General features: G+C 43.8%; 1 protein-coding gene and 1 long non-coding RNA gene across 11 annotated transcripts in view; one reads left to right on the top strand and one right to left on the bottom strand.

Annotated features, from left to right (window-relative positions):
* The window catches only part of gdpd5b (glycerophosphodiester phosphodiesterase domain containing 5b), a 36,198-nt gene extending 11,252 nt beyond the window's left edge, over positions 1-24,946 (top strand). For 2 of the 10 annotated variants that reach the window (XM_086035031.1, XM_086035036.1), the window contains exons 2-17: positions 5,008-5,180; positions 10,894-10,997; positions 11,895-11,988; positions 12,079-12,138; positions 12,399-12,497; positions 13,056-13,149; positions 14,785-14,930; positions 15,490-15,572; positions 16,358-16,508; positions 17,059-17,280; positions 17,368-17,525; positions 17,618-17,765; positions 19,251-19,333; positions 20,539-20,553; positions 22,170-22,282; positions 23,604-24,946. In XM_086035031.1, the coding sequence (XP_085891157.1) occupies positions 5,008-5,180; positions 10,894-10,997; positions 11,895-11,988; positions 12,079-12,138; positions 12,399-12,497; positions 13,056-13,149; positions 14,785-14,930; positions 15,490-15,572; positions 16,358-16,508; positions 17,059-17,280; positions 17,368-17,525; positions 17,618-17,765; positions 19,251-19,333; positions 20,539-20,553; positions 22,170-22,282; positions 23,604-23,695 (1,835 nt within the window). In that variant the 3' untranslated portion in view covers positions 23,696-24,946. Of the gene's footprint in view, positions 1-5,007; positions 5,181-10,893; positions 10,998-11,894; positions 11,989-12,078; positions 12,139-12,398; positions 12,498-13,055; positions 13,150-14,784; positions 14,931-15,489; positions 15,573-16,357; positions 16,509-17,058; positions 17,281-17,367; positions 17,526-17,617; positions 17,766-18,901; positions 19,334-20,538; positions 20,554-22,169; positions 22,442-23,603 lie in introns of those variants that run through there. The other 8 variants (XM_086035034.1, XR_015087373.1, XM_086035032.1 and 5 more) reach the window with 8 other exon arrangements.
* On the bottom strand, positions 16,235-20,554 carry LOC147144380 (uncharacterized). The gene is made up of 2 exons (XR_015087377.1): positions 17,031-20,554; positions 16,235-16,520 (listed from the first exon to the last, which is right to left on the bottom strand). It is a non-coding gene; the product is annotated as an uncharacterized LOC147144380 (long non-coding RNA).
* Positions 24,947-25,109: the final 163 nt, after the last annotated feature.

The raw sequence follows: 25,109 nt of genomic DNA, 5'->3' as shown, positions 1-25,109 counted from the left end.
CCTGAGCCCTGAGCAACTGTGATGTGATTTTCAGTCGACAAAAGTGACAAAATGGCCGCCCCCTCCGATGGCTTAACTGCTTAACTCATATTCCACCAACACAATATTCATCTGAATGTCGTCTTTAGACTAGCGAAGGTGCACAGAACATATCGTCGTCAAGAACATTTTGGGTTGACTTTCCCTTGAACAATCTTTTTCATTCTAAAATCAAAATATTGTCTTTGTTGCGCAAGTGTTGGCGACGTCTCAGTGCTGAACAGACTTTAACAGCTCTGATGAAACGACTGTCATAGCTTGTTGTGACTTTATCGCTCATGTGTCACCAATCAAGTCACTTTCTGTCGCCTCGTGGCTCAGTTGCCAAGCAGGCTGCTTTCTTACTTCATTTGGCTTTCCGTTTTACATCTCGCCAAGCGGCTGAGCTCATTCAAACATCTGCTGACGTCCTTGTACAAAGTGATTCTCATGCACTGACTCTTGGATTTCCCTTTTTTTTTTTTGGTGTGTGTCTAAAAGCACTTCAATATAAAGACTATGAATTACATCACTAATATGGGAACAAATTAAATTAAAAAGCGAATTTATGTATTAAATTGTTCATTCATTGAATTGTGGACACGGGAAAAAAAATCTGCGTGCAAAATTGTGTAGTTCGCCGGTGAAAATAGGCAAAGGAGAGAAATAATGTTTTCATCATCATAATCTATGGAATTTTCAAGTTTTGTTTTTTTTTCAACATGGAAGTGATTTTTTTTCAAAAATATATTCTATGCAGGCCCACTTTTTGAAACAAGGCAATATGATTAATATGAAATATAAGTTAAGTGTTTCACTAGCTCTGGGGGCGGCCATTTTGTCACTTCTACCCACTGAAAATGACATCACAACTGCTCAGGTCACGCCCAATCAAAGCTCACCTGTTTTCTGAAGCTGAGCCGTGATTGGTCATTACCTGAGCCCTGAGCAACCGTGATGTCATTTTCAGTCGGCAGAAGAGACAAAATGGCCGCCCGTTGAGATGGCTAAAAAGGGGTGGATTTTGCTGCTCAACTCATATTCCACAAACGCAATATTAATCAGAATGCCTTGTTTCAACGAGTGGACCAACATATTCTGGAAAAAGATATGTTCGGCTTGATTTCCCCGTTAACATTCAAGATAATGCCGTGATCTCCAACTCATTCCTCTGAGCAGGTACCGACATGTGCTTTTCCCGCTCACTTAATGACTCATTGTCGTTCGAAACGTCCCTTCAAGTTGAGTTCTCTGCTGCTCAGAAGAAGACCCTTGTTTGCGGGCAAAATGCTGAAGCGTTTCCTCAATGTGACTTTTTGGATGAGAGGAAGTGAAGCAGCAGAAACGGAGTTCACAGCCGCCTCGCGAGTTCCGCCAACCTTTGACAGATGCTGCAGATGATTTGGCGGCTTCCTTTTCCTTATTTCTTGCGGGGATAAAGATGCTTATCAACGAATAATCTCACTGCCTGTGTTTCGTCTGTCCGAAATTCCTCCTTTTCTGTGCTCAGAGGCGTTCCATCAAACATTAGTAAAATGAGGGCTGGGCAATGTATCGATAAAATATTGCGATAATGGCCTACGCGATACGCATATCGCAAAGACATGTAATCGTTTTTCTTGTTGAATTGTAGGCTTTTAACAAAATTTGACGAGTCAGATGCAAACTTAAATGCCCAGTAGTTGGGCATCATCTAGGGGAATTGCAATTCATTAGCGAAGACAACGTTGAGCTTGCTTATTTTGCTGCATGTAAAAATATGTACTTCATTCATTCGATATTAAAAACGCCGTTACTTTGGGTACACGTTAAATATCGTAATAATATCGATATCGCTGTAGTCAACAGCCATGTGGCACGTTTTTCCAATATCGTGCAGCCGTAAGTAAAATCATTCTTTTGGGTATGAAAGAATTCGACATCTTCCACCTGCTTTCGCTCTTGCTTACTGTTAAATCTAGTTGATTGATGATTTATTGGGTATTGCACTCCAGGTCGTAAATATTTCAACGAATAATCAGAAACCCGTTTTTTAAATGCATATACGGCACCGGTGAAAAACCAGAGGCCCGGGGGCCAGATCCGGTCCGCCGCGTTATTCGAAGTGGCCCGCCGAATGCAAATTATGTGCATCGACTTTATGATTCTTGCTAAAATATGAAAATTGCAAATTGTCTGCACTTATAACAACGCTGAGATATCGCAAGCCTTTTTTGTTCCCGAACCCTATTTGAAGAAAAAATGTAATCGTATTTGAGCAGAGAGTTTTGACGAGCCGGTGATCTCGAAACTCGCTATTCGTCAATTTTTTGTGATATGTAACAGGTGATCATACATTTATGTGAATTCACAGTCATAACGGCCCTGCGAAGGAAATCAGAACGACCATGTGACTCGCGGCAATAGTGAATTTGGGAGCCCTGATATACGGGATAAACATTAAGATAGCTGAATTCATACTGGGTCAGGCTGATGAATTGCAACACTTTCAATTTGTTTTCAGAAAGACGGGGTAGCTACAGTCTTGGGTTACTACGCTGACTTTGTGGTCTGAAATTAAAAGGGCCGGGCTCCCCTGTTGTTTGTGTCGCAACGTTAGATGGCTTTCATCTCTCAGAAGCAATTTTTTTGAAACTGCCCTTTTTTTTTTTTTTTTTTTTTACAACATTTTCACTTTAAAAGTAGCGTAGCCAGGCTTATGTAAATAGACTGGAATCTAATCTGAGGCCATTCATCATCTGTATGCAGTACTACTCTGCACTACACACTACTCTCATGTGACTCGTTTTACAAAATGTATTCGAACAGTGTCCGCAGGGCTGTGCAATTCATCGAAATTCATTGACAGTTACGATTATTACACTCCACAATTACAAAATTGGCACAATCGTAAAAAGCAATTATTAATATGAATTTATATCCCACACACTGTTTGTTTACACAAAGAAATCATACTTGAATTTACACATTTGCACCTTTTTTTAAAAAAAAAAAGGTTATAATAACAAAGCAGTTAATATGCAGGATTCAATTATTGCCAAAATGATCTTGATTCATATTTTTGGGGGGGATAATCAAGCAGCCCCAAAGTGTCTGCACTGCACACGTTGGCTGTGTGTCAGAAATCCAGGTGACATATTGATCGGTCGACAAGACCTTCGGAGCGTCCTTTGCAACATTATTCCCCGAATGTATGGAGACACACCTCTTCATTCCTTTCGATAATCCCTCGAATCTCTTGTGCAGTTGGATCCCTGCGGAGGATTCATGTGTGGGAGCAGTTATGTCAGGAACTTGTGTGGTCCTGCCTGGGGTGGGCCAGGTTCATTATCGCCTTGACTCCGACCCGCCCTCACCAGAGCGTTTGCGCTAATAACAGGAAACGCAGCCAGTGCGGCAGATGCTAATAAGATGCTGCCCAGAGTTGAGGCGCTGCGATTACAGCAGGAAGCGTTATCGCCATTCTCTGGGACACGTGATATTAGATGTGCGTGCTGCTCCGCGTACAGCATTCTTCATCGCTCCCGAGGTACAAGCACAGATTGACTTGAGCCTTTCGCAGCAGCAGGCCCGGTCGCGTCAAAATCGAGGAGCGATATTGTGATCGGAGCGCATTGCAGAGTCCCGATGCGGACTCGGCATCAGCTCAAAGCGGGCTGGGAGTTGGAATATTGACAGCCTGCACTCTTTGGTAGGTTTCACTGAAGCTTCACAACAGAGGGGAAAGGACGGAGAGAAAGACTTGCGACGTGCAAAGACACGCACAACTTCAGTGTAAAGGCTCAGTTCCAACACTTGTACCAATTGTGGCAATCATTTGGCTCGAATATTTGAAGCTGGATTTTGCCGGCGCACCTTTTTTCTGGGCTTATTTGACTCAAGCTCGGAAAGCGTCGTCGGTTGAGTCGTGAGTTTCTGGATTGCCTTGAAGTCATTGGGCTTCAACGGTCATCTGACACAGCTGTAAGAAAATGACAACTCAGTTTTACAAACGTGAAACTTTCTCTGTCAATGCCCAAGAATATGTTCCCAGCAGGCCCACTAGTTGAAACACTGCATTCTGATTAATATTGCGTTTGTGGAATATAAATTAAGCAGCTAAATCCCCCCCCCCCCGTTTTCAGCCATCTCAGGGGGCGGCCATTTTGTTTGACGGAAAATGACATCACAGCTGCTCAAGGCTCTGCTAATGACCAATCACGGCTCAGCTTCAGAAAACAGCTGAGATTGCATTTGTGGAATGAGTTAAAGGGGTCAACCCAAACATATTTTTTATAAAAATAAATAAATATTGCGTTCGTGGAATAATAGTTAATTTACTCGTTTTTAGCCTTCTCCGGGGGAGGCCATTTTGCCACTTCTGTCGACTGAAAATGACATCAGGTAACGACCAATCACGGCTGACCTGTTTTCTGAAGCAGAGCTGTGATTGGTCATTACCTGAGACCTGAGTAGTGGTGATGTCATTTTCAGTCGACAGAAATGACAAAATGGCCGCCCCCAGAGATGGCTAAAAACGGCTGGATTTTGCTGCTTAACTCATATTCCACAAATGCGATGTTAATCAGAGTGCTATGCTTGGACTAGTGAAGGCGCATAGAACGGCCACCATTCGTCAGTCTGTCACTTTTAGCGTCGAACCGAATTGTAATCGTCGGTTCGTCAGTTAGTCTGTCTGTCCAACCCCCCCAGCTCCGCACCGCCGAAAAAACCCGTCGGAAAACGGGCGTCCGTCAGTGACAGACTTAGGTCCGTTCCTGACAAACGTGGTCGGTGACGATTGCAATCCACTTCCGTCACTGTTCAGTCCGTCATTCTTAAAAAGTGTCCCGTCATTCGTTAACGGGCGTCCGTTAGCGACGGGCCGGTCCGTCAGTCTGACGGAATGCCCCTCCTCTGCTGATTTGAACAAAGTTTTGACATATTGTCCTTGCGCTGTCCATTGAAAAGCAGCAAGCATTGATCTGTTTTCCAAATATTATATTCCAGTGCCCTTCCGGTCTGTGGGATGTTTGACTTGCGGAAGCGGGACTGACAGAAGGAGCATGGTCAAACACCAACCCCTCCAAGTCTATGAGCGCCAGCTGTGTTTGTCTTGCATCACCGGGATCTACGGTTGCCGCTGGAAACGCTATCAACGCTCCCACGATGACAGCACCAAGGTAAGGAAGGAGAAGACGAGCGTTGGAATCTTAACAGGTTAAGCAGGCAAAATGGACCCATTTTCAGCCATCTCAGGGAGCGGCCATTTTGTCTCTTCTGTCGGCTGAAAACGACAACGCAGATGCTCATCAATGAATATCGGCTCCAAATATCGGCCTCCTTGACGAGTAAAATCGGCATCTGTATCGGTCCTGAAATGCGCTATATTTAGCGACGTTCCAGACCTTGGCTTGAAATCTTTCCGGACTGGACCTGTTGTAGGTTGTGGTTAATAGTAGCTACTTCTTATTATGTGAATAGTTTTCTCTGTTAGCTATCATTTTCTTCACAGTTTGTCAAAACAAAATGGCTGTGTAGGAGATGGAAAAAGAAAAAGAAAAAAAAACACACGCTGCACACAAATGCTGCATTTTGCAATCTGTTGTCGGTTGGGATCCATAAGAGCACTCTCAACCCTCAGGGACCCTTCGGTAATTACCATCTGAGCAAAAGTGTCCCGGCCGCGATCATACAATGACCTTCATCCTGTAACGCTTTGCGCTAGATCACAATACTGCACAGTTCTCCGGCGGGTCTTGCGTGTGCTCCACCGGCCATGTAGAATTCATGGAAATAGTTCTTAGCTTCTTTGCAAAGGGTTTTATTTTGCTTCATCAACTTTTAGACATTTCATATTTGGATTTAGTACCGTATAAATGTGAAAAAGCTGCATGAGGCAATTTTTGCCCAGTCGCATGCCAGCATAAATATCAATCCGGCAAAAGCATTCGTCCTGACCTTTTCCTTTGGCTCTTCATTTGGACGCAGGAGTCGTGTTGTTGCAACAATCCCACAAGCGCGCAGCCTGGTGTCCGGTCCCCACACTCGAAATGCACTTCAACGCCGACTTGGATTATTTGTTAATGCTCACACAGTCACGTCCTGTCACTCAACCCATCAGTCAGATCCACGAAAGACAATTTACAGTAGGGAGAGACCGATTATCGGCCGCGTGGGCGATGATCGGCTCCGATTGTCGGTGTTTTAATGAATATCGGCATCGGCCTTTTTTCTTTAAATCCGATGGCCGATAATATATCAATTTAGAACCGTTAACTTCAAGCAACTATTTATTAAAATGTTATACTGACCGTGGGAACACGCTGCACTTTTTGTTTTTATTTGAAAGCAAAGAGTCAGAATCAGATAAGTGAAATGTTATCATTTGTCATTTTGAAATTTTGGAGAAGAGCTATATAGAGCTATTCGTCGCTGTCCTGTGAAAAACACTTATGTCCAATTTTGGAAATGTTTTAAATGTTCACGTTAATGTGATGTCTGTAACGCGGAAAAATACGCATTCACGTAAAAATTTTAAAAAATGGACATAAGTGTTTTTCACAGGACAGCGACGTATTGTTTAAGCTACCATTTATCTTTTGAAGACATGCTGATGACCCTGGGAGCTGCCTTTTTGTTAGAATGTTACAACAAGACGTATAATGGCATACATTTAGAATAATAATAATTAAAAAAAAATCAACATTATGCAATTCTGAAAAATTGTTCAATACACATATGCTTAAAGATGTTTCAACAAAGTTAATAGTTTTTTTTTCGGGTTTTTTAGATTTTGACACCAATATGCTTTTTGCTGAAAATGAATATCGACTCCAAATATCGGTTATCGGCCTCCTACTAATAATCGGTATCAGCCCTGACAAAAAAAAACATATCGGTCTGTCTCTAATTAACAGCATACATTCATTTTCCAATGAGGGATAGAAGTACGGAAGGTGCTTTAAAATCAAAAGTGTTGCAGAATAAAAAAAATAAAAAAAACAGAGGTATCGATTTCTGCTCTCCTGTTTACAGGAAACGGGACACCGTGTAGCTCTATTTCCTGTTGCAAGTGGTAGTCCTCTCCGCTCTGCAGATAATGCTGAGTCAGCATTCTTTCTTTCGGCCGCTCATCCTTTTGTTTTGTACGTTTGAGCTGCTTGTCTTGGACGCTGCATGTTTCTGGGAAGTTTGTACAAAGTACAATATAGACTCTTAAGATTACACTCCTGAGGTTGAGCACAATCCATTGTGAAACAACTTGTTATGTCGCATTTTCCTTGCTGTCTGTCACTGGGACCCTTCTGGGCTTCATAGGCCGAGATTTGCTGTCAAATCTGGGGCAAATTTTGGTCTGCATTGGTCAATTTAAGGTGAGAATGATGGCATGCCTACCTTGTAATCTCCACAGACGGTTATCTGACCCTGAGCTTTGCGTTGAGCGTTTCCGTGGCAACGAGTGGAACAAAATCCAGCCGTCTGCAGCCCGTCCGCCGCAACTTGATGTTGTAAAATGAACCAGGAAAAGTTTGTTTGACTCAAATGGAAGAGGGGCGCTGGATTTGGGGACGAATGCGATATTGGTCGGCGCCCTCAAGATGAGCCCAAGTGTCAAAACGACAGCTTTAACGAGCCCCCCCGCCCCCAAATTAGAGATAGACCGATATTCTTTTTCAGGGCCGATAACGATTATTGCTAAAGGAGGATACCCAATATTTGGAGCCCATTTTAATGTTCAGTAAAAAGGAAAACATTGGCACCAAAATAAAAAATAAAAAAACAATTCAAACTCTTAACTTTGTTGAAATGTATTTATGCTATTGAACATTTATTCAGGTTTGCATGATTTTTTTTTTTTTTTTACATTATTACAATACATTTTTGACAATGTACTGTACATCTTTGTTATAAAATTGTCACCAAAAGTTCAGGGAGCACCCAGGGTCGTCAGCATGTCTTAAAAAGTTCAATGAAAACTGAAACGATGGCTCCATATAGTTTTCTACAGTAAATGAAGCCCCTCAAAATGACAGAAATGTGAAACTTTCACGTAACTTATAAAAAAAAATTCAACACAGTTTTAAATTGATGCCGATATTTATCAAAACGCAGAATATCGGCACGGATAATCGGTCCACCCCTACCCAAAACGAGTGAGGCCCAACTAAGAAGGCGTATCAGTTGCAGGTAACTGGACCTGAGTTATTGGTGGCTGCGTGAGAACTGACAATCTGATGCTGAAACAGTCGAGGAAGCATTCATAACTCACACACAAGGTTTTTCTGCCTCTCTCATTTTCCTTTTTTCATCTTTTCTGCGCATTCAGGTCGGCATTATGTCCTCCGTGAATCTGCTTTTGTGCGGAATTTGTGCGCGTGGGCGTCCAAGGTGCTTTGTAGGTGTCAGGCCCGCGTCACGCAGTGCAAGCCGATCTGGCTGCTCAGTAATAATTGAAAGTATTTCCATTGAGTCGCACAAAAAGCCTTTAGAAATTGCATCCACGCTGCTCCTGCTCTGGTGTCATTTGCCGCCGTCATATGTGACAACACCAGACGCCAAAGCGCTTGAACACTTTTTGTTACTTGCTACCATTTCGATTCCACTCGATTGCTGCTTTTGTCATATCTTCACAAAAATCAAGAACTGAACGATTCGAGTCAAGCAAAATATACAAAGTCAAGAATAAATCGAAGAAATTGAAATTAGGGCTGGACCGATTATCGGCCGGGCTGATTATCGGCACCGATGTTTGGCTTTTTGATGAATATCGGCTTCGGCCTTTTTTTTAAAACTCTGTTGGCTGATAATAAATCCATTTAAAACGGTGGAAATCAAAACCAAGATGTGTGAAAGTTTAACATTTCTGTCATTTTGAAACTTTCATTTACTGTAGAAAGCTACACGGAGCTATTGTTTAAGTTTTCATTTATCCTTTTCAAGACATGCTGACAACCCGGGTGCTCCCTGAACTTTTTGTTAGAATTTTATAACAGAGACGTATGTTGTCATCAACATAATGCAAACCTGAAATGTTGTTGCATGTTTAAAGACGTTTCAACAAAGTTAAGAGTAAATTTCTCTTTACATTTTGATGCCAATATTTTCCTTTTTACCGAAAATGAATATCGGCTCCAAATATCGTTTATCAGCCTCCTTGACAACCAACAATCGATATCGGCCCCGAAAAAAAGCATATCGGTCAATATCTCTAATTGAAATGAAGTGTGAATTCTACTATCATTCTCGAGAGGTAAAAATGGCGACGCATTCTTTTCAGTCTCACCCCCAGCGCTCTCCTTGCACTTGCACGCGCTAGACTGTCACTTGTCCGGGCGATATAGCGCCATTGTCGTGTGAAATTCCAGCGAGTTATCTGCAAACGCACAGGAATGTGACAAGGTTCGGAGAGGTTAATTCCAGCCACGATGAAGGCTGAAGCAATGTGCCTCTCCGTTCACGCCGTTCCCTCGCTAGCTGATAATGATGAACTCGGTCCCCTTTTGCTAGTGAATGAAATCCGACCCGTCAAGGACAAATCGATACGTGCATTAATCTCTTTTTATTTATTTATTTGTTACGCTCGGAATAAGCCAAGGACTTGAACTCGCTGTCTTCCGGATTTCTCACTTAAAGGCGAGCGGCTTCGCACTAGTGGTAACGATTATGTCATCGGGAGCAAAGTCTCCTTGGCAGCCTGATACATCGAGATTGGAATGTTCCCAAGGATTTTTATTGCCGCCAAGTCGCTTTATGCCACAGGGTGGGATAAATGCCAGCCGGGCAGAAACGGTCACGTGACGTCACCGGGGGCAAGTTCCGTGCGGCCTCAGCCTGCGCCGTTGCCGAACGAGCTGCGCAAACAGGAAGGAGAGTGCTTCGGTTAACGTTTCAAAACACACTCTTTTGTTTGACGTCGCCACCGGCGCTGTTTGCGTCCCCAAATCGGGACGATTGGGTGAGACTTTTCTGGAGACAAATGTGCCTCAAGAAGCCTGATGACAGCTCACTGAACATTTTCAGGATTCATTTCTGCCCTTAAAGCCGGGAGAGCGTATACGTCATTTTTTTTTTTTTTTTTTTTTTTTTCCCCTAATCCAATTCTCGGTCTCTCAACCAATGAAATGAATCCGAATATACACGTGACGATGTCGTGAGCCCGCGGAGGATGTTTCGGAATTCTTTCGAGTCACAATGGCGGCTGCCGTCGATCGCCGGAGCTCTGAAATTTTGAACCAGTAAAACTAATCGAACGTGATATATGTTTGTAGACAATGACAATATCGACGGCTTTGTAATAGAACAGAGGATGCTAATTACCACTCGATTTTTTTTTTTTTAATTAAAAATTGTGTTTCTCTTGCACTCACACTTTATTTTTACATCTTCGTTTGAAACAATAACGATTAATTTCTACCCCCCTTTAATAAATTAATTTGCATCGGGCCGCTTTGATGACTAAAACAAATAGACGTAATGGGCTCCACTCGCACCCCCCCTCATAACAATCACCAAATTGATTTTTACACCCATCCCTATTTTCAAATATGCATTCGGGCCCACGGGAAGCAAAGTCTGAGATTTCCCACGCCCGATACAAGCCCGCATACATTTTTGCCTGGGGTGAAAGAGCGGGACAGTAATTAGCGGCATTGCAAGTTTTAATGAGCAGTGTGAATAAGGGAATCATTTGCGCAAAAAGGTTGCTGGCTCGCTTCACCTGACGTGCTTAACCTCGGCAACACGTTTCTTGCAAAGGAAGTTAACTTCTAATTGGCTCTGACGCTGACAATATTGGATTCGCTAAGTGCTTTGAACACACAATATCCGTCGGCCATTTCGGTTGATGCTTGTCGAACTAACGATTGATTGTGCGTTTTACGTGCGTGTTGTCAGTGGGAGTTGCTGTGGTCCGTCATCCTGCTTTTTACCTTCTGTGCTCTGCTGGTCTGGTTCTACTTCTGGTTGGAAGCTCACAATGACTACAATGAGTTTAACTGGTGAGTGCTTTGATTTTATGTCTAAAAAATTTTTATGTCTTGTGCAAAGGCACAAAGAAATGACGTATGTGCGGTGCTCGTAAAATGCATTTGTTTTGGTTCGTCTAAATATACTGATAATACTACAATTACTTAAAATGCAAGTCAACCCAAACATCTTTTTTTCAAGATTATGTTACCAGCAGGCCCACTAGTTAAAACGCGGCATTCTGATTCATTTTGCGTTTGCGGGATATAAGTTAAGCAGCAAAATGCGCTCGTTTTTAGCCATCTCTGGGGGCGGCCATTTTGTCTTCCGTCGACTGACAATGACATCACAACCGCTCACAACCACCGATCGCGGCTGACCTGTTTTCTGAATCCGAGCCGTGATGGCAGTTGTGATGTCATTGTCAGTCGACAGAAGACAAAATGGCCGCCCCCGGAGATAGCTTAAAAACGGGTGGATTAACTCTTGTTCCACAAACGCAATATTCATCAGAATGTTGTGTTCCAACTAGCGGGCTTGCATAGAACACATTCTTGAAAAAAAAAAAAATGCTTGCGTTGACTTCCCCCTCTTTAAGCCTGCACTTTTTATTTCTTGCAACAATTTTCCCAGCAAGTATTAATCTTACATTCCCAAAAGTCTCGCCGGGCGCTGCGGCCGCGTTCCGGGTCGTGTCTGTGCTGACTTTATTACACCAATAACGCATCAATATCCACGGGACTTGCCAGACGTCTGAGTCACTTTTCATTTTCTACTCGCAATCTGTTCATGTGTAAGCAAGCACACAGTTGGGATTGGCGCTTGGCAAAATTTCATCTCGCCAGCAATGCAGAAAGTTGCACACGTTTGATGAAATGCGGGCGAGCACGCAATATGACAAGGCTTCTAAAAAGGCGTCGTCGCTGCAGGTCCCTCTACAACCGCTCGGGCCAGTGGAGCGATGGCACCGTTCCAGTCTTGGCCACCACCGCTGCCGGCTTCACCTACATCGCCTTTTTAATGGTCAGCGCCTCCGTATTCATCTTCACATTTCCTCGACAGCATCACATAGCCACTATTGTGTGTTTTTTTGTTTTTTTTTCCCTTTCCCAGGTTTTAGCCCTTTGCCACATTGCGCTTGGCCAGCAGCTGAATTTGCATTGGTTGCATAAGGTAATGTTTCAACTGTGGCTTTTTTTTTTTTTTTTTTTTGTGTGTGTGTGTGTGTGTGTTACTTCCAATGTGTGTCATGCTTCATCGTATGCGTGGACGCTCATTCGCGGATGACCGAGCTTACAGTTTAGACCTCGATGCCACAGGGAGGTTACGAAAGGCGAACGCGGGCACCGAATTCGGGCCGGGTTATTTTGCGATTGATGTTTGTCCGCGTTGATGGCCTGTTTTATTCTCTCCCTCTCCTCCTGTCCTCACAGATAGGAGTCACGGCGGCCCTGCTCGCAACTGTTGTCGCGGTGATATCCATCAATCAAACATGGCGGCACGAGTGGGACGTCATCCCCATCTCCCTGCAGGTCAGCAGGAAGTATTTTCCGTTTGACAAATACAGCGGAGGCAATCTGTTCGGTAAAAGATTAGTCCACTTGCGGTTTGTTTCGATTGGCATGCACAAATTTCCCATCGTGATCAATTGTAGTTGGAAAAACGTCATTCCGGGGTCAAAACTGCCGGTGTTATGAAGCCTAATTAACATTTTAGATACAAGTCATACAAGAACAAGCAGAAGTATTCATAACGTTTTCCGGTGCTAATATTCCGGGAAATTGCATCCTGTGTGTGATTGGAATGCGAGCCTGCAACTTTGGATGGAAATGGACTTGTCAGCTGTGTGTTAACTCTTAAGTCGTTTGAAGAAGTCTGCAATTAGCATCCCTGTGAGACCGTTGCAGCAGTAATGTGTGATGTGCAATTCCGCTCCAAGCGTCGCGTTTTTTTAAGGAAATGCCCGGACAAATTACAGCCATTATCTCCCACGTCTGTAATTCCACGACGACGTCTTTATCTTGCCCTCTTTCCTCGACATCCGCTTGACTGTTTGTGCGTGGGCTTCTGCCGTTGTCGGGCCCGCGCAGGCCACAGGTCCGTTCCTGCACATCGGCGCCGTGGCTGCAGTCACAGCCCTGTCCTGGATCGTGGCCGGGCAGGTCGCCCGCGCGGAGAAGACATGTAAGTTAGCAACGCTAATTAACGTTTGTCACTCTTGTTTGTCCGACTCGCGTGTGCAATGATTAACAGTTTGAAGACAGCGGCCGAGACCTTCCACCCGTTGAGTTACGCATAACAAGCATTCTTTCTGGCTCATGTCAGACAGAGCACTTTTGAAGATTTTGTTTTTCACTCTGGGATACAGCGAGCCACTATTAGCATTCCTCAGTGCGTATTCATGAATTTATTTTCTATAAAATCAAATGAAAAAGTCAACCTGAACTTTTTTTGTTCTATGCAGGCCTACTAGTTGAAACAAGGCATTCTAATATTGCGTTTGTGGAATATGGGTTAAGCAGCCAAATCCACACGTTTTTAGCTAGCCCAGGGGGCGGCCATTTTGTCACTTCTGTCGACTGAAAATGACGTCACAGTTGCTCAGGGCTCAGATAACGACCAATCACAGCTCAGCTGTTTTCTGAAGATGAGCTATGATTGGTTGTTATCTGGGCCCTGAGGGTGTGTGATGTCATTTTCAGTCGACAGAAGTGACAAAATGGCCGCCCCCTGAAGCGGCTAAATACGGGTGGATTTCTCATATTCCACAAACGCAATATTTATCAGTGGGCCTGCATAGAGCATATTCTTGAAAAAAAAAAACCGTTTTGGTTGACTACCGCTTTAATTTAACATGTGGCTGATTGTTATGCTACTCATACAACTGAGCCATTTACTCCGAGGCCACACCCCTAATCGCGGAGATATTCTTCCTATTGAGAGTTAAAAGCATATTTATCAAGACTAACATCTTTCTTTGTCGACAAGGCCCTCTTCTAGCTCTGTGTACGCGTGATGAGGTGGAAAGGTCTCTGACAAAATGCTTGTCTGTCTCCTTGCGCATGCGCGCGCGCACACACACACGCACATGCACAGGCACACACCTTGCCTTTCTCCCATTACCCACACTTAGACACACACAGGCCCGCCACAAAGACTGCTGACCTTGAAACAAATTCCTCTGTGGTGGCGTCTCGCTCACTCGCTGCTGCAATTGCTCAGTGGGGCTGCGGTTGCTGTCAGGTTACCTTCATGTAAACGTCCTCACACAATGTACAAAAACATACCCTGAATGGCACAAATGAAAGATTTAAACCCATTTCTTGAAATTACAGTATAGTGATATATTGTAAAAGTTGAAGTGGATTTGTATTTGGCGTCTCTTTAAGATGGGAATGACGCAAACATTTATGAGTCAGAGTTAAGCAGCAAAATCCAGCCGTTTTTAGCCATCTCAGTGGGCGGCCATTTTGTCACTCCTGTCGACCGAAAATGACATCAAAGTTGCTGAGTGCTCAGGTAACGGCCAATCACGGCTCACCTGTTCTCTGAAGCCCGTCCATGATGGGTCGCTATCCAAGCCCTGAGCAGCTGTGACGTCATTTTCAGTCGACAGAAGTGACAAAATGGCCGCCCACTAAGATGGCTAAAAACGGGTTGATTAACGCTTATTCCACAAACGTATTATTTATCAGAATGCCTTGTTTCAACTGGTGGGCTTGCATAGAACATATTCTGGAAAAAAATATGTTTGGGTTGACTTCCACTTTAATACCTCCGACTTGTGGTCCAATAATTAAAACGTGTGCTTTCTTGCAGCGTTCCAGGTGCTGGTCATGCTCCTGTACCTCGCTTTGTTACTGGGCCTGTACGTGGTGCCGCTGTCCATCACCTCGCCTTGCATCATGGACCCCAGCAACCTCAGGCCCCGACCCAATGTTATCGGTCACCAGGGGGCCCCCATGGTGAGTGCCAAGTGTGGGCAAAGCAATCGCAGTGTGCAGTTTTTGAAGTGATCTAAAGATGATTTGATGCGGCTGGCACAATCGCTCGCTCAATGTCTGCTCGCCAACGCAAAACACGCAGCCTTCGATTTGCTGTGTGGCGGATCGATCCTCTCAGCGGCTGCTGAAAAAATTGGGAGCGCTTCCGTGCGACTGTGAAAAACAAATCACGCGCCTGGACCGGGTTTCCCGCAAGTTGACTTGTATCGATGGGAGCATTCCTCCCGCGTTCCCGCTAGCTTGACTCACTCCGTGTCCACGGGAGGAAGCGTTTCTCGCAAGTGATGTTTAACCCGTGGGATCGTATTGATTTTAACCAGGTTAATTTATAATCCGAAGAGTTGTTTTCCCGCACCTTTCACAGCATTCCTTGTGTCGCAATCAGTGTTTTTGTCCTCAAAGTATAGCCAGGAATAAATCATCCAAAAAAGACACCCATTTTGTTATAGGCTCACTAAAGTCGTCATTTTCATGTTGTTGTTGTTTTTTGTTGTTGTGTGTGTGGGTTTTGTGTTTTCAGCTCGCGCCAGAGAACACAATGTGGTCCTTTCAGCGAGCGCTGCAAATGAACGTCACAGGGTTGGAGGCAGACGTTACAATCAGGTAGACAAACACAATCAACTCGCAGGGTATTTGTGCCTTATTGTGTGTTTGTAAGTTCCAAAGATGCGGTTGTTTAAGGGCAACTTGTTTCATAAATCCCAATGTCGTCACCATACTTTTAATTAACTGTACAGGAAATTGTTAGTTAACCTTTTCACATTTTTGACACTCAGGCTTGTGGTCACTTTGTTGCCTGCCTCCATGTTTATGTTACTGGGCGTTAAATGACATTTTTGTTCCATATTGTTTTGTGCCGTTCTCAATAAACTTGATTATTTATTATTCTTAGCCTTTATTGTTTTTTTTTTTTCAGAATTGTGTAGTTTCACTTTTGTGACAGAAACTCCACAGTTCACAAAATGTGAGTGGCGAATCAAAGGAGGTCCTATTTTTATGATGTGAATTCAAGATTTGAATGTTAGCCACAAGCATTGTCTTTTGCTAGCCTGTTCCTAATGTGATTCTGGAGATTAGCATCTAGCTAGCTAACGCCTGTGCCCTCACACTATGGTCATGTGACCTCGTCCACAACATACGTGATGACAAGCATCTTGTCAGCAAGTTCTGCCTCTATAAAGATAAAAAGTCTCACGTTTGATGAACTGCACCGCATATTGAAGTACAATACACAAGAGGGACAAAATATAGAACAAACATCTCAGTGTAACACATTGCAGTTTACTATTGGAAACTACAACCACAATAATAAACATGCTCGGAAATTAAAACCTGAGTCTATGAACTCCGGAAAACATTTTTTTTTTCCCTTTTGTGTCACATATTAGTGTTGACGGCATTCCGTTCCTGATGCGCGACCGCACCCTGCGCAGGACGACCGACGTGGTGAACATTTTTCCCGACAGGCAGATGGAGGACGCCGCGCTGTTCAACTGGACCGATTTGCAGCAGCTCAATGCAGGACGGTGGTTTCTAAAGGTGGGACCACAACTTCAAAATGTCCAAAAAAACGAAACAAAAAAACAAGTTAACCCAAAAATGTTTGATTCGGGCCCGCTAGTTGAAACAAGACAATGTGATTCATGTGAAATATGAGTTAAGCAGCAAAATCCACCTGTTTTTAGCCATCTGCGGGGGCGGCCATTTTGTCACTTCTGTCGACTGAAAATGACATCACAGATGCTCAGGGCTCAGATAGCGACCAATCACGGCTCAGCTTCCGAAAACAGGTCAGCCGCGATTGGTCGTTACCTGGGCCCCGAGCAACTGTGATGTCATTTTCAGTCGGCATCAGGTGACAAAATGATGTCACTGAGATGGCTATAAATGAGTGGATTTTAATGCTGAATTCATATTCCAAAAATGTTACTCAGAATGTCATGTTTAGCCCAGTGGAGGCGCCTAGAACATATTTTAAAGAAAATGCTTAGGTTGACTTCCGCTTTAAAAGCCTCTATTTGTGCAGAATGTAATGATAGAAATGAAATACATGCTTCTTACTTGTAAGTGTTTTGCGACCGTTGTTCAGGATGACCCCTTCTGGACGACGCACACTCTATCGGCCCACGAAAGAAACCTCATCGCCAACCAGAGTGTGTGCAGCCTTGAGCAGCTTCTAAAACTGGCCTCCTATCATAACACCAGTGTGGTGTTCAGGCTCAGGAGACCCCCCCTGGGCCACCCCCGCTACCACAGCTGGATCAATGACACTCTGCAGGCTGTGGAGCGATCGGGGGTTCCTCAGAGTCTGGTTGGTGTCGCCCGACTTAACGTAGCAGCCTTTTGCGGGTCTTCCTTCTGAGTTTGAATGTGGTTCTACCTGACCTGTGTTTTGCAGGTGATGTGGACTCCAGACGAAGACAGGGACCAGGTGAGACAGCTGGCGCCCGCTCTGGTCCAGACGTCCTTGGTGAAGCAAAGTCCTCAAAGCCTCCGAGAGGCGGGCATCAGCAAGCTGCTACTCAGATACAACCGGGCGAGCACTCAGGAAATCAGGTAGGAATACACGCCTCAGGTAAGCGCGCGCGCGCGCGCACACACACACACACACGCACGCCAAGGTGTTTAAAGACAAACATGTCTTTCAGGGACTTGTCAGAGAAAAACATTAGCCTCACCCTCTTCACGGTCAACGAGCCCTGGCTCTACTCGGTACTGTGGTGCGGCGACGTGTCGTCCGTGTCATCCGAGGCACCGCACGTCCTCAAAAAGGTGCCTTACCCCATCTGGCTCTTGGTAAGGACGCAAGGCATTGTCCTCTTTTTCCTCTTTACACTTTACTCGTCTTCTAAACTGACCACAGGAGGTGAAGTTTAATTCAGTGTAACCTCCTGCACACAGTAATGTTTATTTCTTTTTTCAAATGACTTCGGTAGGTATCCTTTATGTGGATGTTGCCGTCAACGTTTTAGCTGGGAATACACGCCCCCAAAAAATGCTCCGAGATAGCATTTAGCATTAGCCGCTGTAGTCATAACACAACCGGCAGATTGACTAGCGATGTTCAGACTTTTTTTTTTCCCCCCCCGTCCCTCAGAGGATTGCCTCCTCTTCTCGGCTCAAAGCGACCCCCGCGCAGTCGCATGGCGAACAAAAGCAAGCGAGACAAGACTCGATATTTCGTGTCCTGTCTGAAGCTAGCATATTAGCGCTAAATCTCACAAATCAACATACGGGACAATTAGGATAAAGTATTTAACATGCATGCGTCAAAAAATATTATTTGCCTTGCTTTATAACCTGGTGCGGTGAAATTTTTGTAAAATGGATCCGTTCATTGACTTTCCGCATAATGTTCTTTAAAACGGTACACATGACTTCTGTGTGTTTTCCTTCTTTCTTTAGGGGACCATAGTAGTTGTTGAACAGTGAACGTGGACATTTTCAATGTCAGTATCAAGCAAATTACATCCACGTATTAGTAACAACTGACGAAAAGAATCGGATGGTATCGGATCTCTGTTGGCTGATCCTGGAGCGTTGATATCGGATATGAAAAAGTGGTATGGAGCCGTCCCCATTTAATAGTATTGTTAGCCACGATAACATTATGCGCAGTTTGAATACTTTACAATGCGCTTAAATAAATTAAAAATGGGAAAAAAAATGCACAGTACACTATCGTTCTGAAAAAATAGATAAATGAAAATGTACCAATCATATGGAGTGAGTTTGTAATTTGTATGATTTTTACAGTTGCCTTGTCTGTAAAAGAAACGGCATGGCGACCTTTGAACTATAAAGGTCCTCGATCGTAGTTTGTGCACTCTTCCCTTTTGTCCTGCTTATTTCACTTGAGTTCCATCCCAGTCGAGCACAGAGTCTGCCCGCATCTCATCGACCGCTCGTCTCTTTGGCTTTTGCGGCAGCAGATCAGCCGCGGCCTCCCCGTCTCTCGCCATATGGGAGCTCAGCGTGGGAACTCCTGACCTCGGAGTCTCGCTGCGTTTTGGCAAAGTCAAACCCACCGGCAGATGTCGTCGAGTGGAAGTGTAATCCAAGTATTAAAAAAATCAAAATGAATACAGATTAATTCCCGGTTTGCAGGAGTCAAGTCCAATGTTAAATCCTTTTTCCATGTGATCCCTTTCGGAGTGTATCCTTAACCTACAGCGCCATCTGGCGTTGGATAACCGTACTGGATACTGTGGGACACAACCAATTGCATGAGTAAATTGCGTGTTTTTTTTTTTTTGTTTTTTTTGTTTTTTATTCCACCAGAGACCAGATGAATACTGCCTGCTGTGGGTGTGTGCTGACCTCATCTCCTTTGCGGTGGTCATAGGAATATTCATTTTACAGAAGTAAGTTCAGCAGTTGCGTTTCACTGGTGGACAGACACGTTTCCCTCACTTTGGCGCTTGAGTAAATTCACACTGTCACACTCATGCTGACTGCTTATTAACTCCTTTGCAATATCTTCCCGATTCCAGCGCTCCCAATTGTATGTACGTCGGGGTTTGTGCATTTGTTGGTGAGCTAACTTTGCGAGGAAAGCCCGTGGGCGGGGCCTCAATATGTACATATGTACATATTGTGTAAATATTTAGTTTTGTATTCAATTGTACTTATATGAATTGATTTATTTGACTCGATTTCAGTATTCTTATTGTTATTCTGCATTTTATTTCATTTTAAGCGGTGCCATATCGCTGGTGCGGGGCCAAAAGCGTGTACCGCTGAAGTAGCCACTTTTCAGGAGAGCCCAAAAATGGCAAGTTTATTCAACCATCAGCATTGCATCATGAAAGAGAGCGCGCCATTTTCGACGCTTTAGATTGGTCAGTAATGTGTAAAAAAAATAAAATAAAATAACACCAACGCGAGTGGACTGAACAATAGTATCGATTTTTGAAAAAATGTGAAAATTTCTCTCACCGAGCACAATCCTCCTGTCCCGACACATCGTGTATTCGAATAAAAGGACAAACTGAATAGTATGAAGTTCAGATCTTTCTTAGACAACCACAATTATGGCATTCTTAAAAGTCAATCAAATAAAAAACACAACGAAACACAAATTCAAAAATAATTTGCTAGTAATTTCCAAAAAATGTAAAAGTTATTTTTTTTCATGACTCTCACTGGGGGGGCCCGTGGGCACCCAGGCCCACCCGTGGCTCCGCCCCTGCTCACAAATCTTTTGGCCTGACGCCAGCGATTATGTGCGCCGCTTAATGACCCAAAATAAGGTGAACTTTTGTGTGTTCATTTTACCTCCGCCATTTCCTCATCATCTTTTATACGCCAGCAGTTCATTGTTCCTCAGCTAAAGTCTCCCCGGTCCCTCGAGGATATGTTCAGAGACGGATGATCAGATGATGGCAGGCATCGCTTTAGTTTGACGGCTTCCCGAGCGTCCGGCCTCTGCTCCCCGGTGGCTCGTGCCGGCTTCTAATCTTGACCTCTCTTGTCTCCCGCCTTCTTTTGTCCTTTTCTTTCTTTGTCCTCTCTCCTCCGCCCGACTGCATGCTCGTGTCCTCTGCTGCATTCTGGCATCTTCTCTCAGCTATCACGTGATCAGGTAACGCTCTTCACCGGTTAACGGCGCGCCCCCGCTTTTTCATGTAACCCACGTTTGGTTTGAGCATCTCTTTGGTTCTTTTTTTTTTTTTTTTTTTTTTTTCCCTTCCCCCGCGCTGCTCTTTTCTAAAATCACATCTATCCATGTTTATCTCTCCCCCCCCCCCGCTCTTCATGGCTTAACTAAAGTGCTGCCACTTCTCCAGTTCACATCTCAATTCTCTTTTACACCCATAACGCAAATTGGGGTTTTACACCAAAAGTACTAAATGTCTCAAATGAAGTATGAAAGCGCACCTAATAAGCCAAGTGCAGCTCTTTGATTGACGCTGATGGACTTCAGCCTTTCCTGCTGCTGGGCCACTTCTCTTCATTACGCTTCAATGAAGGCAGGCACTCTTTAATTAACAGTCTCACGATTACATTTGGAAGTTTCCAGCTTATTTCATTTATCAAGATCGATACAGTGTAGAAGCCCTTCACCCCCCCCGCCGCATATTAAATCAAGGATGCGAAACTTGAATGCTGGAGGGGGCCACCATTTTTCATCAATACTACGGGGTGGGGGGGGGGGGTCCACATAGGAGCTTGCACTTCCTAACCAGATGTATGACAAAAATGCTATTTGAAATCTGGACAAAATACGTCTTCATTTTTGACAATATAATGCATGTAAAAAAAATTTTTTTTTGAATTAAAAATAAATAAAAAGATCCACAATCCTAACCCAACAATAAAGGGTTTGAAGCAAACAACAGAATAACCTCTTACTGGATTTTTTTTTTTTTCCGGTGCAAAAGGCTCTACTGCATAAAAATGACCATTCAAGAATGGCACAAAACTGCTGAACAAGAAACCAACATTAAGTGCAAGAACTCATTTGGTGCATTTTTTTTTTTCTCAAAAATCAAGTCTTAGTTGCACTTGTCTTCCATTGCCCTATATTACGACATGAGCGGGCCTAACACATTTTTGCAGATTTGGAATCTTGTCTGCCATCTAGTGGTGATCGGTTATATTGAGTATATTGCGGATTTACATGTTCTCTGTCTCCTCCCTCCTTTTTTAAAATAAATTCAAATTAAATAAATTAAATTAATAAATGTAAATAAAAAAAATTCCCATTCCTCCCTTTAATTGCGGAAAATGTATATTGAATGTTTATCTGTTTTTTGAAGAATTTGCGAGGTTTGAAAAAAAAAAAAAAAAAATCTAGATTTTATTTTGGGGGGGGTGTGGAATTATGGCTGCCACTAAATATTTGTTTCTGAAAACACACACACAATAAAATGATGAACTTTATTTTTTGAAGTTTACATTTTTAAATGGCACATTATTATGTTCGATGAAATAGTTAGTGTCAATTACATCTTGACACATTTCCAATCACAAATGCCCGCACCCCCCCCCCACCCCCATGTCGACGGCATTTCCCTCAACATTTTTTTTTTTTTTTTTATGTTGCTAATCGGAAGCTAACGCTGGCCAGATTTCATTCCGCAGCAGCTAATCTGCACTCAGACTGTCAGCGTGTCCGAAAACGTCGGTCGGCTCTTATTTGATGACGTGCTTTTCTTCTTTGGCTGACATTTTGGATTCCCCCCCCCCCCTCCGCAGGTACCGCACCAGCGGCATGCGCGGCTACAACCCCGAGCAGATCATGCTGAGCGCCACGGTGAGGAGGTCCAGTCGCGACCTCAACGTCATGAAGGAGAAGCTCATTTTCTCCGGTGAGAAGGGACCTGCTCTGGTTTTGTCTCGCACTCCCGTCGTCTTCCTCCCGGCATGCCGTCGTCCGTTGAGTGTCTGGTGAACCTCCTGCTCCTCTTCCTCCTCTTCATCCCACCAAAGGTCGAGCCCGGTAGTCGCCTCAGCCTGCGCATCATCCCGTATGTGACGTGCCCATCGTCTGCACCATCATCCTTTTTTAATCCTGCGTCCCCCCCTCGCTACCCGCCGCCCGTTTTCCGAGTGCGCCGTCCCTCCACGCGACCCGCCTTCCGCGCTTCGCTCCAACTCCCTTTTGGGCAGAGCGCCATGCTTGGGGGGAGCTTACATGTGCCACGGTCTGTTTTTACACTGTGGGGGGGTGGGGTGGGGTGGGGTTGAGGTAAGACACAATACAGTGATGTGAAAACTTTCCATGCTTTAACCCTTGCGTGATATGTACGCCGAGGGGCTTGACTTGACCCGTGCCGTGCAAATCTCACAAAAGATAATTCGATACGACCCGATTGCATGATGTAACGATTGCATGTAATGATTTTATAAACGTCTTTTTTTTTAAATTTTTTTTTTTAACATAAACAATTCGGTTCTATTCAGTGGGATTACGATTCGACGGCAGTGGTTCCAAACCTTTTTTGATTTATTTTTTTTTTTGGCGTACCCCCTCACTCATACGTAGTGGAGATTCTCGAAAAGTAGAACGTAACAACCAATTATTCAATGAAAATACATATTGTTTTAATGTCATCCGTCTAATTGGACTGAGAATATTTCCTTGTCATCTTAGATGTTTCCACGTACCCCTGCAATGTGCTCGAGTACCCCTTACCCCGGTTGGGAAATACAGCCGCGGTATCTTTTGTCTTGCGTAATCGCCGTCCAAAGCCCAAAGTATCCAAGTTAATGAAATTCAAAGACAAATCATCGGCAGCGTCAAACCGATATCTCTCTTATATCTGGTGTGCATCTCCCATAAAAAGGCTTGTTACATGGAGTACAATTCAAGAAGGCATCGACTGCTTCGTCGAATGAAAACCGATTTTCAGATTAAAAGCGTTATTTGTCACACCTCTACTAAAAACATACAAAACTAAAGGAACTGTTATTTAAAAAGCCCCCGATAATGCTCCAAAAACGATAAGGCAATGAACCACGCATACTCGCGGATTAGCATTCACATTTTTTTTTTTTTTTTTTTTTTCATTCTAAAGAATACTGTAATAAATCCCACTGTTAGAAGTCCGTCATGAACTGAGGACCGGCGTGCGCTACGATGTAACTGATTGCCATCTGAGCGCTTGTATGTCTTTTGGCTCCCTGCAGAGGTGGGGAACGGCGTCGGGAGCGGCGAGGAGCCCTACGCAGACGGCCCCAGCGACTATGACTACTACACGGACCGAGGTGGCAGCCAGTGACGGAGGCCGCCAGCCGCCAGGTGTACATTTTGTAAATGAGCTTCGGCTTCCCGGACGCGCATGGGACTCAGCACTTTTCAAGCCGCGGAATTTCTTTGGCTTGTCGTTTTTAATAGACTTCCATATTCTTCATTTTAAGCTCATTTTCCCAAAATGGAGTTCCTTCCATTTGAAGCACTGTTGCCTTTTTTTTTTTTTTTGTGTGTGGGGGGGGGGGAGTATTTAAATGTAAAATCCACTATAGATAGATTATATACGAAACCAAACTGTATTTCAGCATGAAAAATGCTTCCAGCTCATCAAGTCAGTCAACCCAAAGCTTTTTTTTTTTTTTTTTTTCAATAATATGTTCTATGCAAGCCCACTAGTTGAAACACAACATTCTGATTAATAGTGTTAATCCACTCGTTTATAGCCATCTCCGGGGGCGGCCATTTCGGCACTTCTGTCGACTGAAAATGACATCACAACTACTGACCAACGGCTCACCCGTTTTCTGAAGCTGAGCCGTGATTGGTCCTTACCTGAGCCCTGAGTAGTTGTGATGTCATTTTCAGTCGAGAGAAGTGACAAAATGGCCGCCCCCTGAGATGGACAAAAAGGGGTGGATTTTGCTCTCTTATTCCACAAACGCAATATTAATCAGAATGCCGCGTTTCAACTAGCGGGGTCTGGCTGGCAACATATTCTTGAAAAAAAAAAAAAATGTTTGGGTTGACTTCCGCTTTAAGGTGTATAACAGTGTAAATGCTGTATAAAGAAGTCCTGCGGGTGCATGGAACAGTTATGATCATACAGGACATATGTGAGCTGTACAGCCAGGACGTAATAGCACAAAAAAGTGTTACTCCTCTTTTTTTTTTTTTTTTTTTTAAACCACTTCAAGTATGTACCCTAATTGTTTGGGTGTGTGTGTATATATATATATATATAAATGTGTGTGTTTAGCCCGTGCGCCGTGTCGTGCATGTGATGCTACGCAGCGCTACAACAGTGAAAATCGTTGTTTGCAAGCCAACACAGAACACAAATGTGAGTCACGTGACTATTGATGGACCTCGGCTGCAGTCAGGGCTACGCTAGTTGTTGTTTACAAACCAAAAGCATCTTCATGTCACTTGCTGCTGTAAAAATATGAAGTGTGAATAAAACTAAGTTAACTGAAAGGGACACTGATGGGGGCAACTTGCCTTTTTGTGTTTGACTTGTACTTGTGCCTCAGAAGTGGAATAAAATTTGAAACAACTTCTAGTCCAGTCCGCAAGTGCTTTGTTTGTAAACAACTTTGCGGCGGTTAAAATGGTCCAAATGGCAGCTTTTTTTTTTTTTTTTTTTTTCCATGCTTTGAATTATTTTTGAATACTGCTTGTTGGCCTAAAAGTTGACGATACGCAAGACTTGCTGACTGAGGCTT

Source organism: Filicampus tigris, chromosome 7 (assembly GCF_054856515.1).
Source record: "Filicampus tigris isolate MCC_2025a chromosome 7, RoL_Ftig_1.0, whole genome shotgun sequence".
Taxonomy (NCBI): Eukaryota; Metazoa; Chordata; class Actinopteri; order Syngnathiformes; family Syngnathidae; genus Filicampus; species Filicampus tigris.
The sequence above is the reverse complement of the archived record's forward strand: the minus strand, read 5'-3'. Positions and strand labels throughout refer to the sequence as shown.